The sequence below is a fragment of the Camarhynchus parvulus genome, chromosome 3 (genome assembly GCF_901933205.1).
Source record: "Camarhynchus parvulus chromosome 3, STF_HiC, whole genome shotgun sequence".
In the NCBI taxonomy this organism is placed as follows: Eukaryota; Metazoa; Chordata; class Aves; order Passeriformes; family Thraupidae; genus Camarhynchus; species Camarhynchus parvulus.
The window spans coordinates 106,784,092-106,807,836 of NC_044573.1; the positions used below are offsets into that span (position 1 = coordinate 106,784,092).

General features: G+C 39.6%; 1 protein-coding gene across 1 annotated transcript in view; it reads left to right on the plus strand.

The window, feature by feature from the left end:
• CRYBG1 (crystallin beta-gamma domain containing 1) overlaps nt 1-23,745 on the plus strand; it is a 95,264-nt gene that overhangs the window by 52,845 nt on the left and 18,674 nt on the right. The window contains exons 3-14 of the mRNA XM_030945402.1: nt 1,145-2,628; nt 8,647-10,096; nt 10,175-10,351; nt 12,853-12,900; nt 13,013-13,131; nt 14,467-14,629; nt 15,574-15,713; nt 18,703-18,829; nt 19,157-19,192; nt 19,593-19,735; nt 19,964-20,090; nt 20,185-20,330. Of these exons, the coding sequence (XP_030801262.1) occupies nt 1,145-2,628; nt 8,647-10,096; nt 10,175-10,351; nt 12,853-12,900; nt 13,013-13,131; nt 14,467-14,629; nt 15,574-15,713; nt 18,703-18,829; nt 19,157-19,192; nt 19,593-19,735; nt 19,964-20,090; nt 20,185-20,330 (4,160 nt within the window). The remainder of the gene's footprint in view (nt 1-1,144; nt 2,629-8,646; nt 10,097-10,174; nt 10,352-12,852; nt 12,901-13,012; nt 13,132-14,466; nt 14,630-15,573; nt 15,714-18,702; nt 18,830-19,156; nt 19,193-19,592; nt 19,736-19,963; nt 20,091-20,184; nt 20,331-23,745) is intronic.

The following is a 23,745-nucleotide window of genomic DNA, read 5'->3' on the forward strand; positions in this document are numbered from 1 at the left end:
AGGCGAGGATGCGGTGCGGCCGGCGGCGGGTAAAGCCCGCCACAGCACCTTCCTTCTGCTTATCCCGTTTTGGGATGGGGGAGGACAGTGGCATCCTCGGGCGGCTTCACCCTCCTGGTAACGCGCGGAACAGGGGCCATGACTCCTGCGGCGAGGTGATGCTGGGCTGCTTCTCTGCAGCCATACCTGCGGGGAAGGGATCAGAGGGCGCGGGGGCTTCAGCCCCGGCCCGCCCTGGGCGCTGGGGGGACGCCGGGCACTGACAGTGGCAGGCGAGCTGGGTGTCTGCAGCAGAAACAAGTTGGAAGCTGCCGGAGCAGGGTCTGTGCTGCCGAGGAAACCCGCTCTCCTCCAGAGGTCTGCTGGGCCGGGGTAGAAAGTACTCGCGGTGTTTTGAAATAGATGTCTCAAAACAAGTATTCATCGTACCGGCATGTAAAAAGGGCTAATGTATTAAAATGCAAATATGCATGTGTACTCGGCTATGCTGTTGCGTGTTTCCTGTTTACCATGTTAATTAGAAGTTGTAAGGCAGAACTTCGCCAAGAGTAATCCAGGGCAGTGTTTGACCCAGTAATGCTCACTGAGTGATGCAGTGGCTTTTATAGTTCTGGGGATTTTAGCCCAAAACACAACCCAAATATTTACTGAACTTCATTAATGAGAAATGTATGAATTGTAAGACAACTTACACCTTTGAAACTATTCTCTACCGGCACAAGTGTGAAAACTGACTCTGCCAGTATGGAGAGAAAGTTAAATTCCCCACTCTTGTTTTTTAAGGAAAATTTTGACCGTGAAGTTTGACCCCAGTCTTGCAGCCACCAGGATGCTTTTCTGTAACGTTTTGGGTGATGTTAACTAATTGTGCAAAATTTTGAGATTTGGGATATATAAAGCTGCCATTATATAAAGCAAGATGAGCACACTTGCAAACAAATGCAGGCAAAATCATACAGAAGCATCATGGAGTCCTAATTGTTTTTCAAGGGTTTTGTTGTTCTTTTTTTGAGAGCTAGTATTGTTCAGTAAACTGTTTTGTTTCCATTCACTGTGTTCTTTTAATTTAGAGGTAGTCCTAGAACAAAAAAATGTATTATGGAAACAATTTTGACATTAATCAAATGTTTGTTTGTTTTTGTAGTCCACGTCACACCTTCCAGATTCTTCCAGAGAAGAGAATAAAAAGAAACCAGTTTTGGAAAGACTTGGAAATTTGTTTGGTACTGGGAAGAGGAAAAATGTCAAAAGTTCACTAGAACACACTTCACGTCATAAGGGTGAGAGGTCAGGTTCTCCTCACGGGGCACAGGCAGTGTACTGTAGGCACTTCAGAGAAGGACACGAAGCTCCTCAAGTAGAGAAACAAGTGAGAAACGTAAGTGCCCTTCCTGAGGCGCAGGAATATAATTTCAGTGGGGAAGTAAGACCTCTGTATCACGATACGATTTCAGAATGGAGCAGTAGGGGAGTCTCTTCTGACAGCGAGTGGTCAGCAGATTGGAGCGGCAGCAGCGAAACCATTAAAAACTCTTTCTGTGAGAGCAGCCTGAATGTGGAAACACTGGGGCTGGAGAAAGAATCCATCACAGATATAAATAATTCCACAACTCCGGATTTCATACAGAGCTTGAGAAATCTGTCTAGTGAAGACTTAGAAAAGAGTATCTTAAGTCACAAGCAGCTTGTGAACACGTGGGTGTCTGAGGAGCCCGGGCATGCAAAACCAAAGGATTTGCCATACGAGTTGGAATCTGCAGCGAGTGAGCACGCATATTCTGCTAGAGTGTTAACTGTTGATATCTATCTAAGAAAAACAGAGGAACTCCTTAATGAGCCCGTGACTCTTAAATCGGAAGAAAATTGCAGTGATTTGGACACAATGGATAAAAAATCTGCTAGTAAAAGGTCTGGAAAACGGAGAAAGTCTCAATCTTCTAGTGACATTCCAAATGGAGAGAGAAACCAGACTGAGAATACTGCAAGGGAAGAATGTGGTTTTGAGGATGATGCCCATTCTGAGGTGTTTTCAGACAAGATAATAAACCCTGAACGGAAAGTGAGGTCTCTTCAACAGACTCCTGAAAGAAATTCCTCTTCCTCAGGTAGTAATCAGGATCTAAAAGTTGGATCTGCTCATAAAGGGGCATCTAAAGCTGAAGCTGACAAGGGCAAGCAGCAGATCTCAAACACAAGCTCTGCAAGGAGAAGATCATATAAAAAGAATCAGTCAGATACTGTACCCATTTCCCCTACTGGTTTGAAGGGTCACGTTAAAGATTACTCTTCAAAAAGGCAGCCTTTAGCATCGCCAGAGACTAACCCAGTGACAAAAAGAACTTCAGTGGAAAAGGGAGCTATACCTGTGGCTTTTGGGGAAGACAGTTTGGAGTCTCCCAAAGCTTCTTTGGCTGCTAAGACAGAAAACTTGGTATTTGCTGAAGGCAGAAATGATACCAAAGCAATAAAGAATGGTAATGGTCCAGATGGAAGAGCTTTCTTGCATACTGATGGGATTAAAAATGGAGACCTGTGTCTGTCAGCTGAGAGACAGGCAAATTCTGATTTAGACGCCTCGAAGCTGAAGAGTTTGGATTCTTCCAGAACAGTCATGACAAAGATTAGCCTGTAAGTAACAAGCTAGTTTACCTTGTCCTTGTAGCTGTAATTTTGCTTGTATCTGTGTTTGGAATTCTACGGAAATGCTAGCTGTGTATCTGTTATCTGTCTAAATTGTTCTCAGTTAAGAACTGTCCTTAAAAAATATAAGTTACCATAACTAAAGCTACCACTTAACAAGCACTGTAGTCTACATGTATTATAAAAATAATTGATTTTTTAATTTTTTAAATTGATAGGGGATGTCTTTGTCAATTCCACTATATCGAATAATTTAACATATATAAAAACTGCTCAGTCATCATCGTTGTGGATCAGATTAATTCATCTGTCATTGACTTTCATTAATTTTTCTCTCACCAAATCAGAGTGTCATTGAAGATTTTATATGTGAAAATCTTTTGAATAAGAAATGGATTCAAGTTTTCTATGAAACAGCCTAATTTCTGCTATTATTTTATGAAAAAATGTAGTATGCAGTGTAGAACTGCATTATTCAAATGATATGATAGATCACATTCCAAAGTTTTGAATACATACAGGTGCTTTCTTAAGTATGTGCGGGGTGAATCACTTAAATTTTGATGCATGTGAATAACATCAGACGTTTGCAGAATTATGCATATATTAGTTTTCAGTTTTTGATTTTACACTGGAAGAAACTGTCAAACAGGTGGTCAGAGCTTTCCTTAGGATTATAAAGAAGCAGCTGTATTCATAAAGTTCACTGTTATCACTAGTATGAGACCAGTGATTGATTACTTGGATACTGTTGCATTCTCATCCACAGGCAATGATTTGTTTGCATTATTCATTTCTGTTGTTTGGTTGCCACGGCTGTGGGCTGTGTGCTGTTGCACTCCTCATTCTGACATGTTCAGTTGTAGGTGTGGGGGCACACTGAATCCTGTAGGCCCACCCGAGGTACACTGAGTGTTGATAATTGTCCTTGTGTTAGAGGGATGTGGAGGTTCAACATGATGGTTTAAGAGACACGTCTGTTTGCAATTATGCTTCCCACATCTGAGAAGCACAGGAGCAATTTCCTTTGCCCAATTTGTAATACTCTACATCTGAGTCCTTAATTTGTAACTTAAGTTTAAAAAGCCTGGTACTGAAAGTTAAACTGTGGCATTTTTGTACTGGGTGATGCCTTGCCATCTGGCAGTATAGATCACAAATCTTAAACTCTTGAGTTTGTATCTTCACAGCTTCAAAAGAAAGGTAGCTTTCATATTGTCTTTTTCTCTGTGTCACTGTCATTAGTGATGATGAAGTAATAAATACCTGCGTAGCTGAATTTCATTTTTTCTGTGTATCTCCTGGGCTTGCTGTACAGCGAGTTGTCTTTTACTGTACTCGTAAAGTAACAGACGAGTGTCCTGTCTGAAAGACCGAATTGTAACACATAAACAACCTGTTCTATTTCATCCTATTTTGTGGGGTGTGTGACACGGTGTCTTGGCCTTATCTGCTGCTATAGGAACTTTAGCCCTGGGTGGGGACTGCCGTGTTGCCTGCAAGGTTTCTGATGCGTCTGATGGCTGTCATAGCACAGCACCACGCCATTTCTTTAGCCCGAGTTACATGCTCGGGTGATCTGGTATAATTTAGAGTCATTCATTAGAACGTATGAACTATAAACCTGGATGAGGATTAAGGTGCTGTAAAATGGGAAGGGGAAAGATGGTGCCATTACTAGAAGATGGTGTGTTTTTATTCTCTAGTTATTGCTGTGAACAGATAAATTTTTCATTTTCAAAAGTCAAAAAGTTTTTTTTAGATAGTTCGCATTAATTCCTTTCTGGTTGAAAAATACCCATTTGCTTAGAGATTCCTTGGCCCCTTGTAAGATGGATTTTATATAATACAAGTAGTTCTCCCTTAAAAGTGCATGATATCTCTTACTAATGACATTGTGCCAATTCTGGGAATCAGGTTTCTTTGGAAACAATTTCAAAACAGGTCAGTTTCTCCAGTCACCTCCAGAAATGCAGATTTCCTGTAAATAAAGATAGCATTTTCTTGATTTTCTCCATTTATGTGTGTGTACCGGATAACTTGAAAGTCACAGGATACTTTGCTTCTAGCTTTTGAACGGGAAACCTGTCAGATTTGAGACTAAAATGAGGTTGATGGTAAATCTTAATTGGCAAATAAAACCTCAGGCAGCAGTCACTTTGATGTGCTTAGTGGAAAACTTGGCTTCAGTTGTCATACTTTATGTTCAGGCATGGTTTTGTAGTTGCCTTTACATTTAAGCCCACTTGTTGAATTATTCTTCTCTTTTCACATGCCATTTTTCTTTGCTCACCTCAATCTGATATTTTGGCATCAGTGGTTTTTTGGCACCACTTGCAAGCTTGATGTGTGACTCACCTTCCATTTTTGACTGTTGGGAGATGTTTAACTGCTTGCTTCCACGGTTTAGCTGCAAGGTGTAGCCACAGAGAAGGACATTGGTATTTCTCTTGTGCCTGCTTGTTCCTGGCATTGCAGATCAGTAAGAATGAGCCACACTGGATTCTTTGAAAGAAAGCATTTGTGCTGTTAGGTTTTTTCCATACAAGATGGGAGGCTTAAAGGATACTCAAGCTTGGAGACTCAGTTCTTGCAATAACAAGCTTGGAGACTCAGTTCTTGCAATAAAGTGCATCTTTTGTCTATATTTAAAACCTGTATTTTGTAGTGTGGAAAAAGGTGTAATGAAAAGATTAGAAGAGGCCAGCTGTAGTGAGTGGAGCTGCAGGGCTGAGCTTTCTCATGCTCTTTGGTCTCAGCTGTTTGGCTGCTGCTGCTGTGCAAAAGTACTACAGAATACAAAATACAAAGTGTTGAAGTGGTTGTTTCTGCATGAATTTGCAAAGCTTGAAACTATACCTTTGAGGGGTGAGCTCTTCATTTAAAAGAGGTTTTAGATGTGGCTGATAAGTATCACTGTTAGCCATTAAACTTGCTTGTGTCAGGGCATACAGAGAGACACAGATTTTTATGGGTAAGATATGTGTTATGTTGAAATAAATGCATATAGTAGTTCAAGTGACAGGCTGACAAAAGGGGGTGGTATGGGAATGAATTTGTTAAGATAATTGGGCCATTAGTGTTACCTCTCGAAAATACAAGTAAAAGAAAAGGATAAGTATATTTTTCTTCTGATCAGAAAACGGTATGAAAGATCCTTGTGAGGAGGAAGTTCAGCACGTGTCAGTAGTGCATCATTGTACCAGGTAAAGGCTGTGCTGTGCTCCATAGGCAGGAGCATAGCCAGCAGTTCTTGGTGCTCATGGGTCTACATCTGGGTCACTCGGTTGAGTTGTAGCTCTTCCTCCCCTTCCAACTCTCTTCTGGTGTAAGAGAGATGTTCCCAAATTGGAATGAGTCCAGCAGTGAGCCATTAAAGAAGGTGACGGCTCTGGAGCAAAGCATGTATGAGGAGAAGCTGAAGCAGCTTGATTTCTTCGGCTGAGAGAAGAGAAGGATGCCGATAGACCTCAGTCATCTCTCACTACCTATAGAGAAGGCAGAGCCAGATTTGTCTCTGAGCTGTGGAGGGACAACAGCCACAGCTGCAAGTTGTAGCAGTGAAGTTCTAATGGGATATAAGGCAAAAATAATTCACAACAACAGTGGCTGCCCTGCTGCAGTGCTTCACGAGGAAGGTTGTGAGATCTTGACCCTTGAAGTTATTCAAAACTTGGTCAGGCAAAGCTTTCAGTAACTTGATCTAACTTTGAAGCTGTCCCTGTTTTGAGTAGGAAGTTAGGCTAGCTGATCTTCAGAGGGCCCTTACAATTCATAGTCATTTTCCAAAGAGAAAAGTCATAGAATAATTTAACTTTTAAAAGTTTAGGAAAAACCAGTTGTAGTTCAAATGAAAAGTACTGCGTCAATATATTTAATTTTATTCTCTATGATCGTTCCCTTCGTACCTTCCCTCTTTCAGGAACATTTTGGTTTTTCTGTTTTTCCTTAAAATTTCCAAGTGTGTTTTATTAGCACCTATCTGAAGTATGGCCAGTGGATTTTAAGTTTGCTATTTCCTCTTTTATTGATCGTGCATTTTTCATAATTCTTCATAATGTTGTGAACTAGCTTGAGTAGGCTGGTAGTTAGAGGGAGCAGTGTTGGGAGGTCTTCTCTGAAATGACATGATGATAAGAAGGACATGGAACTGTTGGAGCAAATCCAGACCAGGGCACAAAGTTGATAAGAGGACTAAAGCACCTTCCCTGTGGAGACAGGCTGAAAGAGTTGGGGCTTCACAGGGAGGAGAAGATTGCATGGAGACCTCATAAAAACCTTCCAGTATCTGAAGGTGGGGGTCTACAGGGAAGCTGAAAAGGAACTCTTTGCCAGGAACTGTAGTGATAGGACAAGGACTACTGGGTACAAACTGAGAGACAGGAAATTTATGTTGGATATTAGGAAGAAACTTTTTACTGTGAGGAAGGTGAGACACTATAAAAGGTTGCCTGCAGAGATTGAGGATGCCCCAACCCTGGCAGTGTCCAAGGCCAGGTTGGAACAGGCTTTGAGCAACCTGGTCTAGTGGGAGGTGTCCCTGCCCATGGCAGGGGAGTAGAGGCTAGATGATCTTTTAAGATCCATTGCAGCCTCTAAATAGTCTATGATTCTATGATTTTTAACAGTTGCTCTTTGTACAGATTCGTAGGTGACTATTTTTGAATCTTCCTGTTATTTCAGTAAGTTTCTTCCTCATGGTATTCCCAAGAAATAAAGCTTGTACAGTGAAGAACCTTGCATTAGAAGGGTTTAATTTCTTGCTTGGGATGGATCACTTGAGGAAGAGGGGAATGGATCTCATGTTTTGGGTTGTTCCTATATCTCACACCTCTTTCTTGGGCAGAGGAGCTGCCTGAGAACTTAGTGAACACAGTTTGTGTAGGTGAAAAAAAGAAGAAAGCACTTAAATATCAGAATCATCCATTGATTGGTAGAGCATTTGGGATCTTGGAGATTGCTGCAAGCTATTTTCTTTTCATCTCCCACCTTTGTCAGTTGTCATGTAGGGCAGTTTCTACCTGTCCTCCTACTGCTGTGTCTCCAGGTTCCTCTCTGGAGAACAGGACTGTCTTGGAGGTGATGGTGGGCTCCTTGACACTCCTTAGATCTGGCTGATTAATTTTGAAGCCCTCTGCCTTGCCTCTTCACAGCTGTTCATACTGTACAGTATGCAGTAGCAAGTTACATGGAAAAACAATTTTTTCTGGTTGTAGGTATTTAGAGAAAAGAGCTTGAAACACTCAGCTGTGCCTTCTGCCCCAGCACAGGAGTACTGTGTGCATGTACTTGTACATGCCTCTCTGTCCACTCTGATAGAAAAGATTTGTGTTTCCAAATTCAATTCTTGTAAAATTATTAGGCTTAGTTTACACAATTTAAATTGTTAGCTAAGTTTACCTGAAGGAAGTGGAAGAGTCCTCACACGTGGTGTTCGCTTAGCCAAGGTGGTGATGCAGTGCTTGGGGACAGCTAACATCTTCTGCAAGCACTCATGAGAGTGGGAGAGTTTTCACTCAATTTGAGGTTGCTTCTGCAGTGTAGGTGTAAAAGCTGCAAAGAATCTGGTCAGATGTGTTCAAAACTCATTGGAGAGAATATGCAAATGTTAACCAACTCATTATCACCTTAATGAATTGGGATTTGTTTTCTAAACTCTGTAGGGAATTGCATGTTTATAATTTATTCTGCCTATTCAGTGCTAAATGTTAATGTCTGTCAGTCATATGTAGTTGAGTTCTCTGCCTCAATTGCAGATGCTGTAAGTTGCTGTGTTTGTTTTACTCACCTTAAAGAACTAAGTATATGTTTGAAATACGTACTCCTTATTTAGTGTCTAATTTATTTAATCCATATAGTTACTCCTCTTTTAGTTGATTCCTTTTGAGATATCAAAATTTGAATTGTCTGTGGTTTATAATTCTACTTTTTATTGTTTTGAAAATTGTTACAAGCCTGTTCAAGATTAATTAAAGATGTCACTCTGTGTCATTTTACCTCCTGTAGTCCAGCCAAACCGAAGAACATAGAGCTGAATTTTAAAACACCTACGAATCAAGACAGTTTAGAAAGTGAGCAGGACACTCTTGAAAAACCAGTTAACAAAACTAACAGCAACATTGCCAACAAAATTTCCTTGTTTGAAAACAAATGTGCTAGCCAGAGCCAGAGACCTACTGACATCCCTGCTTCAAAAAATAATGCTGTACCAAGCACATTTGTTGGCAGAGCAAAGCTGAAATTTGGAAAACAACCTAAAGAAAATGAACAGCCTGATAAAACATTAAATAAGCAAAGCAGTCGCCAGAAGTTATTTGAGAATGGCACACTGGAGAAAGAAAGCACTGCAGAGTTAAAAGGCAAAAATGGAGAAATCTTTACATCTTACGAGGATATTGGGAAGACAACAGAACTTAAAGTAAAAGCTGCCATATCCCTTTTTAATCAAAGCAGCAAAAGTGATGCTGGTAGCGTCTCTCTGAAGCAACCAGAATCAGAATTAACCACAGCAAAGAAAGAAAGTTCACCTTTTAAACTGCCTTTGCACTCACCTGTAAAAACTGAAAATGCTCAAGATCCTTTCTACCAAAGAAATTACACAAGCTCAGAATTCCATAGAAATGAAGAAAAAGTGCTGCCAAACACAGAGGCTTTATCACCGTGCAATGATGATAAATATCCTCTACCATCTCAGGTTTCCAGATCAGAATTTAAGAAGATGGAAAATGGAGATAAAAAGGTAAAGCCAGGAGATTTGAACTTTGCACCACTGCAGTATGATGGCAGCAATCAAGACAGTGTATTAGAATCAGAGCACAACACCAATACACAGAAGAGCCCAGGGGAAACCTGTAATGGATCTGCTGAAGACGACAGCATTTTTGATTCTCCATCTGACATGAAGAAGTTTGCTGAAACAATTAAAAACTTGGACAGCTCAGTTTGTTTACCCCAGAAGAAGAAGAGGTCAAAGCTTCCCAAGTCTCCAGCACCCCATTTTGCAATGCCTCCCATTCATGAAGACAACTTAGAGAAAGTATTTGATCCTAGTGTATTTACTTTTGGTTTGGGACTGAGGAGGGAAAAAACACAGGATCTGTTACCAGCACAACAAATTAAAATGCAAAGCCTGGAAACAATAGCCAGAGTCAGGCCCAAGCGTGCATCAACAGAGCAAAGTATCATATTCAAAGCTCTGCAGTCATGTAGAGAGGAACCTGCCTTTACTCAGGAAATAAATGGAAAAGAGAACATTGATTGTACAGATGGTGAAATTAAGAGATCACGGCTTGAAAAAAGCTCCCTCTTCTCAAGCTTGCTGTCTTCTAAAGAAAAGTTTTTTAGCCCTTCTGTCACTTCAGTAAATAACACAACAGCTTTTGCAACTGACTCCTCGGGGATGCCTCCTTTACAACAGGATGTTTCTGGGCCATTCATCATGCCTCAAAAATCTGAGGTAATAAAGATCATTCAGGAAATGAAACAATGTTTGCCGACCTCCTGAATGACTGTTAATTTTGATTTTGCAATTCAGTCTCTTTCAGATGTGAAGTTTCCAAGTTTTGTGGAGAAGTACCTGCAAGCAGATAGTGCCAAAAAAGAACTAAGTTTACAAATGCCCAACTATGGCAATCCTGAGAAAAGTTTTTCGAGCTGGTTAGGAACAAGCAGATATGAATCGAATGTCCCCCCTGGTTTATTAGATGTGGATGTAAGTATTGTGTTTTTAAAAAGCTGCCTGCAAAGTTATCCAGCTTTTATGTTTTTGATAGACAATGTGCATATATTGTTTTGTTTCCCCTCTTTGGGATATATATAGATTACAAATACATTGAGAGGAACTTAGCTATGGTACAGTTTTATCTGAAAATGAATATTATATTGCATCTGTCAACATAATTAAGGGGTCTTTATTTTGAGACTTTTTGCAAATATGAATGGAAAGCATTTTTTGAATATGTCTTTGTGCTTGATTTTGTATTATATTGAAACAAATCTTATGCTAACTTTATTTTTTTTTGTAAATTATAGGATGCTTTCTGTTAACTTCAGAAAGCTTCTGTTGAAGTAATCTTTCTTCTCTTCTAACAAGACATTTAGGCATTGTACAGTTAAATAAGTAACAGAGCAAATTCTTTATTTTAGCTCTCTGTTGTATTCCCATGTATTGGCATAAAAATATATATGTTCTTTAAGAATACTGTAATAACTGGATAGGAGTGATTATTGAAAGTGCTGCTACAGTGCAGGGCTGTCCCTTGGTCTGATTACAAGCATCTGTTCTTCATGACTGAAGACAGACCTATGTTTTCCCCTCAAAGCAACTTTAATATGGAATATATTTGTAATTTCTGTTTTTAAAATAATGATTCAATGTCCTGTAGTATTTGCTATTTCTGTTAATGCAAGTCCTTATTGTGACCTGGGAGGAAAACTGTAATCAGGAGATTTAAAAACCATGGGAAGAAATATGTTTTCTAAAGTTTAATAGCCTTATGAACAGGACCTGTGGAATTGAAGCAGCATGTAAGAAGTTCGAGAAATACTTTCCAAAGCTAATGGTTATCTGCTATATCAGTTCTACTAAAAGGACTGAGGTAGCAGAATTAGCTCCTTTCTTTGTCACCTTGCAGGAGACAACCATCCATGGTAGCTTGCAGTTCTGAGAATGTAGATTCTTCTCTTATGGGGAAGTTTTCTTAATTAGAGTGGAAATGAAAATTAGGGGCGTTATTTATAGTAGAGTAGATTTATATTGCCAGTTAAAGAGGCTTTCTTATTCTGTTGGTCCTGCTTGGATTTAAAAACTTGGTTTAAAGCTAGATGCCTAGTACTGTCTTAGTTTGTTTTTTGCTACTTAAACTGTTTTTCTTGAGTGGGTTTCAATTTTGCATTAGAATGTGGAGGTCCGATATAGCAGTGGAGTGTGTACATACCTAAGACTTTAGGCTTCATACCTAATCCTTTAGGCTTCAAAGGGTTTCTGGATTTCTGTGGCACTGTTGCTGACTGGAATGTTTTGCTCAAAGGGTTTCTGGATTTCTGTGGCACTGCTGCTGACTGAAATGTTTTCCTCAAGTTAGGAATCAAAAAGGTTTCTGTGAGGTGTACCTGCTGTGCATCTTCCACTGACTAAGAAAATGGTGATGCAATGGCTAGTGGGTAATGTGAAGGAAGGAGTAAGGGCAGCCCAAAACAATGACTTTGGCATTCCTCAAAACACAGAACAAGTTTTAACTGGAATTGAAGCGCAGGCTAAAAAACCAGTTGTGCTTCAACACGTCTTGATGATGCCTACAAAAACCTGGTGGTGGTTAAGAAGTGTCTTGCGACCACTGCCTGCTCTGCATATTGACTACTATGTTCTCTTTAATTCCTTGCACGTGTTGCTGGTTACCTATTTAAGGGCAGGATCTGTTTTTGTCTTTTTGTTTGCGTGAATCATTCCTAGAAGAGCAGGACCCTGTCCCCAAATGAACACTCCTATCCTTGCTAGGAAACCAAACACATAATTTCAATGCTTGCTTTATTTGTTTGAAGGTGACGTGATGCAACCACAACTTTCCCATACATATATCATACAATTTACTGCTGACTTCAGCATTGTTTTAGATTTTGTATACCTTCATGTGTTTTAGTTGTTCTGAATATTTTTAGTTTATCCCCTAGTGTGCAGTCTCAGCTGTTTGAGGAAACCTGTTAGAAAATAGATTATGCTGATTAGCTCGTACATGTATGTGCCATCATGCATCCTCAGTATTTTCATATATTTCTTAAAAATACACCATGCTTTATGGCTTGACATTTTTAGACATTTAAACTCATCATTATTATTGTACAGCATGTACTTTATCAGTGGCAGTTTTTAAAATAGTCTCTTGGTATTGAAATCCTGGGCTATGTAGGAAGATGATCAGGATGATTTTAAAGCATTTCAGATCTGAGGTTAGTCGACTTCAGTGAGATGATAATTCAGAGTTTTAAAAAAGTGTATAAATTTATACATTTGTGACAAGATGCTGCTCTGCAATGGGAAGTAGAGATTGAAGTGGTAAGTAGGTATAGTTAAAAGGTTACCAACTTTTACTATTCAGAGTATTTTTTATTTTGTTCTACTAGCCCTTTTTCTATAGCTGAGTATCTTTATTGAAAATGCTTTTGATTTTGTGGGGTTTTTTTGTGATTTTTTTTTCTCTTCTCACTGTCTGTTAGACACTCCCAAGAAATGGACAAAGTAAAATCAATCCCAGACCTGGCAAGGTAAGATCAACTTTAAAAGTTTTAGTGTTCCTTTCTATATTTAAAGCTTAGGAAGATAGAACTATATGTTACTGGTGTGTTTTTCTGTTTTGTTGGATTTTTTTTAACACAGCTGGTGATATACTGTGACTCAGACTGTCAAAAAGCTGGCATTGAAGTTTTCCATGATGTTCCAGATTGCAGTTCTTGGGTTCTGTCACCAACAATTTTAGTTAAAGTCATCAGAGGATGGTAAGAGATCAATTTTTACTCTTTATGCAATGATTTTTACTCTATCCAAAATGTTTTGAAGCAGAACTGGCATATGATTCACAGTAAGTCTGGCTTGTAACAATGTAGAGCTGTGAGCAAGAAATAGGGCATTTTACCTCTGCAGCAGGAAGTTCTGAGCTGGAAAACTTATTTTGCTGACTAATTGAATGAGTGTTAGCATCTGGCAGGGTGCGAGGTGTCACCAGGCATAGGTGTGGGATGAAATGACAGATTCTGTTCATGCCCTTCAACTCCCCTGATCATTAGGGATTCTTGCATAGTATTTGGATTGGGCTAAAAGGCTAGCAAATAAGTTTTAAGCTAGGTCTTACATAATTATTTCATGACCAAAGGAATAGGATGGTGCTGTAGAGATAATTGACTGTTTGTCTGACAAAAGGAAGGATTTTGCTCCAGAAGCTGTATTGCCCAAGAGTAATTCAAAGCAAGTTCATCTCCTGCTTTCTTCATAGCATCAACAGAGGGACCATTAGTAGTGTGGCTAGCGCAGCAAGTTATGCTGTGGCCAGGCTGTATGCAGTCAAATAGCAGGTTCTCAAAAGTAATTATCTGATAGTGAGGTGCAGACACGAGGGCTAGCCACAGTAGGAGGTACTGGGAAGCAAACTGATTGCTGTTTAGCTTCAGAAAACTGGAACAAAAACCTTTTGATCTCTGTAAACCAGGTCATCTTTTCTAGCGTGGTCTAGAGGGACTGGGTTTGGGATTTTTCCTCCTTCCATTGAGAGCCTGAGTGAAGGGCTTGTATTTGCAGATGGATCAAGTTCTTATTTAGTTATATATTCTCTTCTACCATTAAAAATGAAGTTGTCCTTGTCTTCTGAGCAGTCTTATCATTCTCTAGCACATCTACCCCAGCTCCTGTGGAACTCCAGGCTGTTGTTCACAGGATCCAAGCAACTTCTCTGTTTATACATGATGCAGCAGTCTGCAGTGTCATTGTTTTCTCTGATGTACAAATTGGTTCTGATTAGTATCTCATACGAAGTCTGGTATTCAGAGATAGTAGTCTTTGCTGCCCTAAATTATCAGTTTTATAAGGTGGAGGAGTTTTTTGTGAAAGTACAATTCAGCAGTAGACATTTTTGGTTTTATCATTGTTTTTAAAGGTATCACAGAGACTGAAAATGGCTTGCATCAGCAGTGTTGGGTGAATAAGCTGTATTGGGGAAATGGCAAGGGTTTGGAAACAGTAGTGTGTATGAAACGATTTGTTAAGTGGGATCATGATTTTTGCAAATCACACTTGATAAAGCACCATGAAAAATTAGATTTTTAAAAATTTATTTTAAGCTGGATACTCTATGAAAAACCAAATTTTGAAGGCCCCTCTATTCCATTGGAAGAAGGAGAGTTGGAACTCACAGATATTTGGGGTGCAGGTGCTTCTGAAGAGCAAAGTGACTGCACATCTCAAAAGCCTGCAGTGATCGGTTCAATAAGGCATGTTGTTAAGGCAAGTAATACAAGTCAAAATTTTTTTATAGAGCTTAATGTACAGTGATGTTTTATACTGATAGAGAGTGTGATTGGTCTATTAGGACACAAGTGTAACATGAGCTACAAGTGCATGAAACAATATTCTATGTTGAATTTCATGTTTAATCACAAAATGCATGTGAGGGCTTTTGTGCAGTGGGGGTTGTGGTAACATCAAGAGGAAGGACAGGATAGGAACAGAAATTTGGTGGGCTTTATTAGAATAGCCACCAAAATGCTACATACAGCATATGCTTTGTAGTCTGGTCAGTGTCAGGAAAAGCATCCCAGAAAACCATCAATAATTTGGTATTTTCAAAATATGGCTTTTTCTTTTATTTCCAATACAAACCAAACTTGCACTCAATACAGACTTCAGTGTGAAACACCAAACTTTGGTTTCCCTGGTATGGGCAAACTTACTGGTAAGTTTCACACGTGATGGAACATCTTTTCTATGCACTTTTAACCTACCATTAAGTAGTTACAATTACAGGTTGCCAAAACAAGCACAAGCGATAAAGTTATTTGAGCAGGAAAGGAAAAAGGAGGAATATATATTGCTTGTAACTACAATTCTTGTTTAAGTTGCAGTTCACTTCAAGGATGGCTTGTTTGCTATTATCTTAGGATTTAATTTGCTAGAGGAGATGTTAACTGATGCAAGAAGATGCATTCCTGCCTAGATGGCAGAAAGTAAACAATGTAAATGCTGATTAGAGATTGACTGACTGTCTTGCTTCAGAGACAGGCAAACTGGCTTAGCTATACTTTTATTATAGGCATCTAATAGCAGTAGTAATTGACAAGGGGGGGAAACAATTTAAAATAAACAGGTGTTTCAAAACTGATTTAGTTATGCACAGTAATTATAGAACTCCCAGCACAGATCAAGTGATTATGGCAATCTTCATTTTTCAGGATTACAGGGTTTGCCGAATTGATTTGTATACAGAGCCTGAAGGGTTAGGAATCGTGACTTCCTTTTTTGATGACACTGAAGAAACAGGGGTGTTTGGAACCACTCAGAAGACTTGTTCTATTAAAGTGCATTGGGGCATGTAAGTATGCAGCTCTGTATGAATGTGTAGTGCGATGACAGGAATTTAGTTTAAACCATTGGTTACACCTGTCAGACTCGCGAGCAGGCTGTATTTATTCTAGTCCTATATTTTGGCAGTCTATTTGTTGACAGTAGTGTTAGTACATCACTGTAATGCTTCACTCTTGGGGAGTCTGACCTAGAATGTTTTGTTAGAGCTAGATTTTCTTCTGCTTGCGTGTAGCAAATACTGAATAACCCTTGCGTATTTGTAGCCAAGGAATGAGTTTGCCTCTCCTGCTTTTTTTCATTCAGGCAAACTTACCATAAGTGAGGGCAGGGAATGGATTGTTATAAGAAGACTACATTTCCCACTTGCTTTCTTCTAAACTTGAAATCATCCAAAGAAGAAAATTTTTGAAGCCCTTCTGTTATAAACTAAGACTTAGTGCTTTAGAGAGTCCATATGTGACATTGTTGTATTTCACAGTGCATTTTGATCAAGTTTTTTATGGTGATGTGTAATACAAAGATGTTATGTCACCTGAAAATATCTGGCCATCTGCATTAGGAGGGTAATATTGTGAACCAGGCAAGTTTTTATGAGAAAGGAGACTTCTAAGGAGCAACCCAGGTTCTGTACCAGTATTAGTTTTCATGGCTTAATAAACAAACTAGTTAATTGTTATGGAAAACATGCTTCAAAGTAGCACTGGGAAAAGTATGCAGAAGAGAGAAAGAAGCTTCTTTCAGAAAAAGTGAGACTGGAGCCACTTCCAGTCATCCTGCAGAACTTCTTACAGGGTGTACAGAGGTTGGTTGTTAGCTCTTATGTTTGGGCACTGATAGCACTTGCCTTGCTGCAAATAGTCTAACTATCAAAAACTGCCTAGCTGAAGGCAGGTGTTACATATCACTTTTTATAGAAATATGTAAAGCAGAGATGTTTCAAATCTACCAAATGATGTACAGACATTTTTGTTGTTAGGCAAAGGGTATTTTATCTGAGTAAATATTTGCACCTTGATTTGTGGAAAAAAAAATGAAGCATTTTGGTATGTGGGCAAATTTGAAGATGTCCAAGTAGTTGGTTCTCTCACAGGAAGTTATTTCTGGTAAACTGCAACCTCAATCCAAATTACATGTCTCGCAAGAGTAAGGAAATCAGATATGTTATTTGCAGGTTGATTGTTAATTCACTTCATCTGTGTCTCCATTTTATTTCTGTCTCACTTAAAAGCTACCTGTGACCAGTAAAATTACAGGCTTTTGGGAAGAAGGCAAAGCCTGTGCACATCTGAGCTGTCTTTATTTTGCATTAGTGTAACAGCATTGTTTTACTAAATCCACATGCATTCTTGCTGTCTTAATATCTCTCTCTTGCATTTGTATCCCTGAAGGAGAGCAGACTAATATTTCCCCTAGGAAGTGAAATATATTCATTTTTCAACTGTCTTTCTTGGATATCTGTCTATTAGTCCAGTGTAGAAAGAAGTCACTTCCATGAGAAATTCTGCAGATGGCTGCTGCTTTTTTGCATGTTGCAGGGTTAGGGGGTTTTTTGCCTTTATTTTACAGGCATGACATAGTTCACTGTGTTGGCAGGTGAGGGAGGCTCTGATTCTGAGTCACCTTGCCATGTGGGTGTGGTTGTATCATCTTAAAGTTTCCCAGTGTTCATGCTTAATTGCTGTTTGTTAAAAGCTGCCAACAAAAATGAGTCAATGCACCTTTATCTTCTGACTGTACTCTCTCCTTGTTCTTCCATGTGTGTCAGTTCTTGCAGTGAAGTTAGTCATGGAATCCCTTAGGGTGGAAAAGGCCTTGTAAGACCATCCAGTACCACCATTAACCCAACACTGCCAAGTCCACCACTAAACCATGTCCCTAAGCACCACTACTGCACATCTTTTAAATGCCTACAGGGATTGTGACTCCACCACTCCCCTGAGCAGCCTGTTACAGTGACAGCTCTTTCAGTGAATTATTTTTTCCTAGTATCCAGTCTAAACCTCCACAGGTGCAGCTTGAGGCCACTTCCACTTGTCTGGTCACTACCTGCCTACTACCTCTTTTCAAGGCAGTTGTAAAGAGCAGTGAGATCTCCCCAGAATCTCATTCTTTCCAGGCTGAGCACCTCCAGCTCCCTCAGCCATTCTTATTAGAGTTGTGCTCCAGACCTTTCACCAGTTCAATTGTCCCCTTCTAGACATGATCCAGCCCCTCAATGTCCTTGGTATAGTGAGGGGTCCAAAACTGATCCTGAAACACAGGATTTGAGGTGTGGTATCACCAGTGTTGAGTACAGGGGGACAGTCACTGCCTTGTCCTGCTGGCCACGCTGTTGCTGATACAGGCCAGGATGCCATTGGCCTTCTTGGCCACCTGGGCACAGCTGGCTTAAGTAAAACTGCTGTTGACCAGCACCCCCAGGTCTTTTTCTGCCAAGCAGCTTTTCAGCCACTCTTCCCCAGTCCTGAAGCACTGCTTGGGAATGTTGTGACCTGGCACTTTCCCATGTTGAACCTCATCCCATTGGCCTTGGCCCATTGATCCAGATCCCCCTGTAAAGATTCCTTATCATTCAGCAGATCACCCAACTTCTTGTCATCTGCAAAACAGCTGGAGGAGCACTCAAATCCCCTCATCTAAATCATTAATATTAAGGTATTAAACAGAATTTACCCCAGTACTGAGCCCTTGGAAGTACCATGCATGACCAGCCACAAGCCACAGGCTTACTGAGTGATGTGAATACGGGGCACACAATGTATCAAACATTCAGCTACAGACAGTAACAAAACTAAAGCACCTTGCTTGTTTCTTGGAGCCATGTGTCTGCAATGAAACTATACCAATTTGAGCCAGTTTGTATTAGCTTGGAATCTCCCTTTAAAGGGAACAATGATCTTGTTCCTAAAGTAAGCATATTGTCTTGTTCTTTACTGTTCAGAATTGTTCTGGGGGTTTTATGTCTTACTTTTGTCCCTCCACTCCTCTACTTTTAGATGGCTTCTTTATGAAGAGCCTGGTTTCCAGGGAGTCCCTTTAATGTTGGAACCTGGTGAATATCCTAGTTTATTATTCTGGGAGAAGAAGGAAGCCTACATTAGGTCCATGAGACCCTTGAAAATGGTAAACTACTGCTATTACTTAAAGTTAAATGACCTATGTTTATATGTTAGAAATAATGTGTTAAGGTGGTTAGATTTTTCAAGACTTAGAAAAATGTAACTTTTTAAAAAAAACTAAAATTTTTGGTCTATAAAATTCTTGAACTTACAACATTTGATTACATGCATCTTTGCCATTAATCTGCCATTTTTTTTCACTTGCACTCTTTAAGGAATATTTAAGCTTGGTCCTGACTTTCTGCAAAGAATTGATGACTCGTAGAGACATCTACCAGTGTCTAAGTCATGAACAGCTTAATTTTTTCTTCTTTTTTCTTTCTTTTAACAGGGTGGCCGCAAAGTTGAATTCAGTGGGGAGCCAAAGGTAAAAGTCAGTATGTGTTGATTGTCCAAAGCTGTTTTACATCACATGAACTACATGTGGGTAGATAAGTATGCTTTGATTGGATGCCAACTACTGATGGTTTACTGGGTAGTCCTTTTGTATGTGACTACACCATGAAAATATAACTTCTGTTACATTTCTGCATCCATCACATGCATAAATGACAGTATAACAGCAATCGAGATGATGCAGATGGGTAATGAATGCTCAAGCCCTCACGTTGCATCTCTAGTGGAAAGGCCTCTTGTAGAGGAGAGATCCCACTAGTTGGTTTCATCATTTTGCATTCTCCCTCTATTTGCCCATGCTAAAGAAACTGTCTGTTGTCAGAATTCATCATCCTCCCTGCAATATTTCTTTTCCTTCATTTCTACTCCAGGTAATTGTTTATGAAAAGCCTTTCTTTGAAGGAAAACATGTGGAAATAGAATCGGAGGTCTTTATGCTTGATGACAAGGAATCAGAAGACAAGACAAGACTTCCACTTACATCAGTGGGATCCATGAAAGTACTGGGAGGAGTGTAAGTGTGGAAAAGTGGTATTTACCCTTCAGCTGAAGTAGTAACTCCATAGTTGCAGTGGACAAATCCAGTCTCTGTTTATTTTGTTTTTGTATTTTTTGGGTTGAGGGCTAAATTCGAAAATATTCACAGCAAAAGAATAAATATTGCATCTATATCTGCTCCATAAAAACATGGAGTGGCACTTGTCCATTTTCACGTTCAGACTCTGTTGTTGTTGTTGTTCAGTTGGGTTGCTTACGAGAAGCCTGGGTTTGAAGGCCACCAGTACCTGCTGGAAGAAGGAGCGTATCGGGATTGGGCAGACTGGGGTGGCTACGATGAGGAGGTGCAGTCCCTGCGACCAATTGTTGGTGTAAGTTCTAAGAACACACAGTAGGCATCTCCTGAGTGCTCTGAGATGTCATGATGTGGCACTTTCCTTATGGAGCTCCTCTTTGTTTTAACAGGATTTCACAAGCTCCCATATGATAATGTACAGTGAAAAAGACTTTGGATCAAAGGGTTCCAATATCAACGTGTTAGGTATCATTTCCAATTTGAAAGACACTGGATATGGGCTGAGGACACAGTCTATAAATGTGCTAAGTGGCATGTAAGTGATATTTTTATTCACTCTTTCATTTTAGATATGCTGGTCTTTATAGAAATTGATGGTGTTTGCAGCTGTATTTTGGGACTTCTATGTGGAGTCTTCAGATAAAATTTTCTCCCCTTAACCACAGAATGTGAAAAGTAAAGTTTTGGTGAATAGGTACAGTAAATCATCTTTCTTCTTACAATAAGATAAGATGGTCCCAAGAAGCATTGACTTTCTGATACACAGAGTATGAAAGCATGAGATGAGATTTCATCAAGAGAGGAAGGAATAGCTTGTTCTTGTGGCTGCATTTGTTTGAAGCATTTCAACAGCAAAATTGTTATGGAAATAATTTCCACTTTTGAAACTAATCTCCAGGCTTCTTGCATTTGACCAGAGGTAGATTGCTTGTTCTTGTGTTTTAGAGATAACTTCTACTATGCTCACTAATACCTTCTGATACTAGGGAGAGTAACTGTTCTGAAAATTAACATTGCTTTTGCAGTGAATCCTGTAGGTTTAACAGTGGTTTAGTGCTGTGGTGTTGGTGTTTATTGTTTGTTTGGGGTTTTGTTAAACATAGGGTTCCCAGAAGTGTATATTAGCCCTGGCCATTAACAAACCACCTCTTAGTGCCACATGTGCTATCACATGCAGTTGATCAGCTGATAGACTTTGCTGTTTGATTAGTCGAGTCCATCAACTGCAGATTGAGTTTCACAGCCTTGCAGACCGTATCAAAGTATTTTGGAAATGCTGACAAGTATTAGCAATCATGGCTGCAAACACACAAAATTAACTAAAGTACCAGAACCAAAAAAGCATGAAATGTACAGTCTGTCTCCTTGCCTGGTATGCATGCAGGTGACTTGCTGGAAGCTCTGCCTTACCCAGCCACACCCAAAATCTTCAGTGTGTTATCTGTGCTATATCTCTGCAAGTTTTGTCTGGATAAAGGTTGCAGAATCAAGCTCGGTGCATTCCAGCGGAATGCTTTTAATTTCTGTATGAATATGGTGTGACAGCAGGTTTTTTTCTGCCTGGTGACCCTTGAAGCCCCTGTGCTCTTTTGTCTTCTGTAATATGCAAGAGAGATCCCTGGGAAAGAGTCGTCTCTGAAGGTTGGGAAACAAATTGTGGGTTACCTATCATGCCCTTCATGTAGTTGTTCTGGTAAATATGTCTGTTGCATCTGAGATAGGAATCATACATGAGTTTGAGCATTCTAGTAATTAAGAGTGGCTTTAACACTGATGGCAGAGGTGGCTAGAAGTCTTTAGGAACAAAACTTGAACTAGACTCTGCTACCACTTCTGTAATCTCACTTTCTAGACTCCAAAAGATGTAATTTGTAGCAATAAGCTTTTTAAAAATTCAGATGCATTGCTCATAACAGGTGGCTAGCACTCAGCCCTTAAGTGTCTTGTACAACCCCTCTGTTTCCAGAAAGATTGAGAGTGTTTGGGGGTTTTGTGGTGATCTTACTAAATGTTAAAGTGCCAGAAAACTTGAATGATCTGTGTGAAGTCATGTTTGGCAGTACAGTGCTTTTATTTTAAGTGTTAACCGTCTGTTCAGGTAGAAGATTTTTTTTATATCTTTCCTTCCAAGAAATCTGTCACGGGGCAATGAATAATCCATTGAGCAATTTCCTGAGCTGTTCAGGTTGTAATGCAGATGATAACATAGTGAACTGTGACAGATTCAATAAAAGCTTGTCATAATATTTTGAAGTAACCTTCCTGGTATTATATTGAGAACACTTAATTAAAATAAGTCAAAAATTTAAGAAGCCCTCAACCTTTCATTGCAATTTTTTAACTAGAGGTATCTGGGGTAAGCAGTTAGAGCAGTAAGATAACAGATGATCTGTATTTCCCACATAATTAATTTGATTGCTCTGTAATTTAAAGGGTATGTCAAAGAAAAGGAAGCCTGACACTGCAGTGCACAGATACTATGGAATGAGTTCTGAGCTCAGCTGCAGCTCTGAACTGTATTGCTGGAGACAGCCCAGCTCTGCATTTGGGGGGAACTATTCAATTTTGGGGCAATTCAGCACTAGCTGCATTAAAATTTCCAAATTTCTAAGTGTTTCTAAACATGTTTCCAAGCAATATTTTCATGTCTTTGCTAAATCCATTGTAAAGACATCCTAAAAATATATCCTAAGGAGATGAGGATTGACTTCTTGAAAAATGAAAATGTACTTCTTTAAAAATGAAAATGTTTTGCTCTTGAGCATTTTTCGGAGACTGGCCAAACATAAAATTCAAAAATTATTTTTCTGCCATTAGGGTGGGAGAAAGCAATCCAGGCTGCCTGGAAATAGGAGGGGCCTTTCTTCTTTTAAGTAGGGTTTGAACTTTACTTTCAAACTGGCAGAATTTGAAGTGGTGGAAAATTGAACTATTTACTAGCAACAGGTAACACCCTTTACAAGTTCAAGCAAGTACTAAAACCAAGTGTTGTACTATTTTGGTTTCCCCTCTGCTTAAAAACTTCAAGCTTTTATTTAACAGTGATCAAAATCACAGGAACTGCGTGTTTGAAATGTGCCTTTTCTTTACCTGTAAACACACCAAACTTTTGCCAGAACTCCTGAAGAAGCTCTTGTCTTTTAGTCAATTCCCTTTGAACTTGCTGGAAGAATTTTCCCAGATTTGTTTATTTTATGTAGTCATCTGTTTACTGTGGTTGTGTTATCAGCCTGGTTTTCCCCTAGTTTTCAAGTAATTAATCCACAATGTAGATTGGGTTGCTAGAGTGTGTATGGATAGTGAGTGATATTAAGGAAATAATTAGGTAATGAGTGGTTCACATACAGAAACCAGAAGATAGTAAATTTAACCTAGATGCACTCAGGAAGGTAACGTGGGTGAAACTGGAGACACAAGGTACAGGAACAAACCTTCACTGGGAGCTGAAAAGGGCAAGTACCCTTGGTTACTCCACTGGAGAGCACTTCAAACAAAGCTTTAACTTCTCTGTATATCTGAACTGATGTTCAGAAAAAAATCTTTAAAGAAGTCATAAAATTCAAGCTTGCAGGTCCCTGGGATAAGAATCACAGTCACAAAGGAGCATGATGAACCCGTTTTCTCTCTCCTATAAATACAATTTTATTACCTCATTCTATCTGTTAATATTGTACAAGTCTGCAAGTGCCAGTTAACTTTCTGACCTCCTTCCTAGAGTCAGACAAGGTGAGTCCCGGGCTAACTGAGGGCAAATCTGATTTTTGGTGAGTTATCCATGTCTGGATTATTTTCTTGCCTGTACATTCAGACCCGGTTTGGAGCTGCACTTCCTAGATGTCATATGTAGAGGTTTTTGGTGAAAGATTCTCTGTGTGCAATAGTACTAACAGTACATAATCAAAGCTTTATGCTACTTCTGGCTTCAGGGGCATGGATGGTGCCCAGGAGGA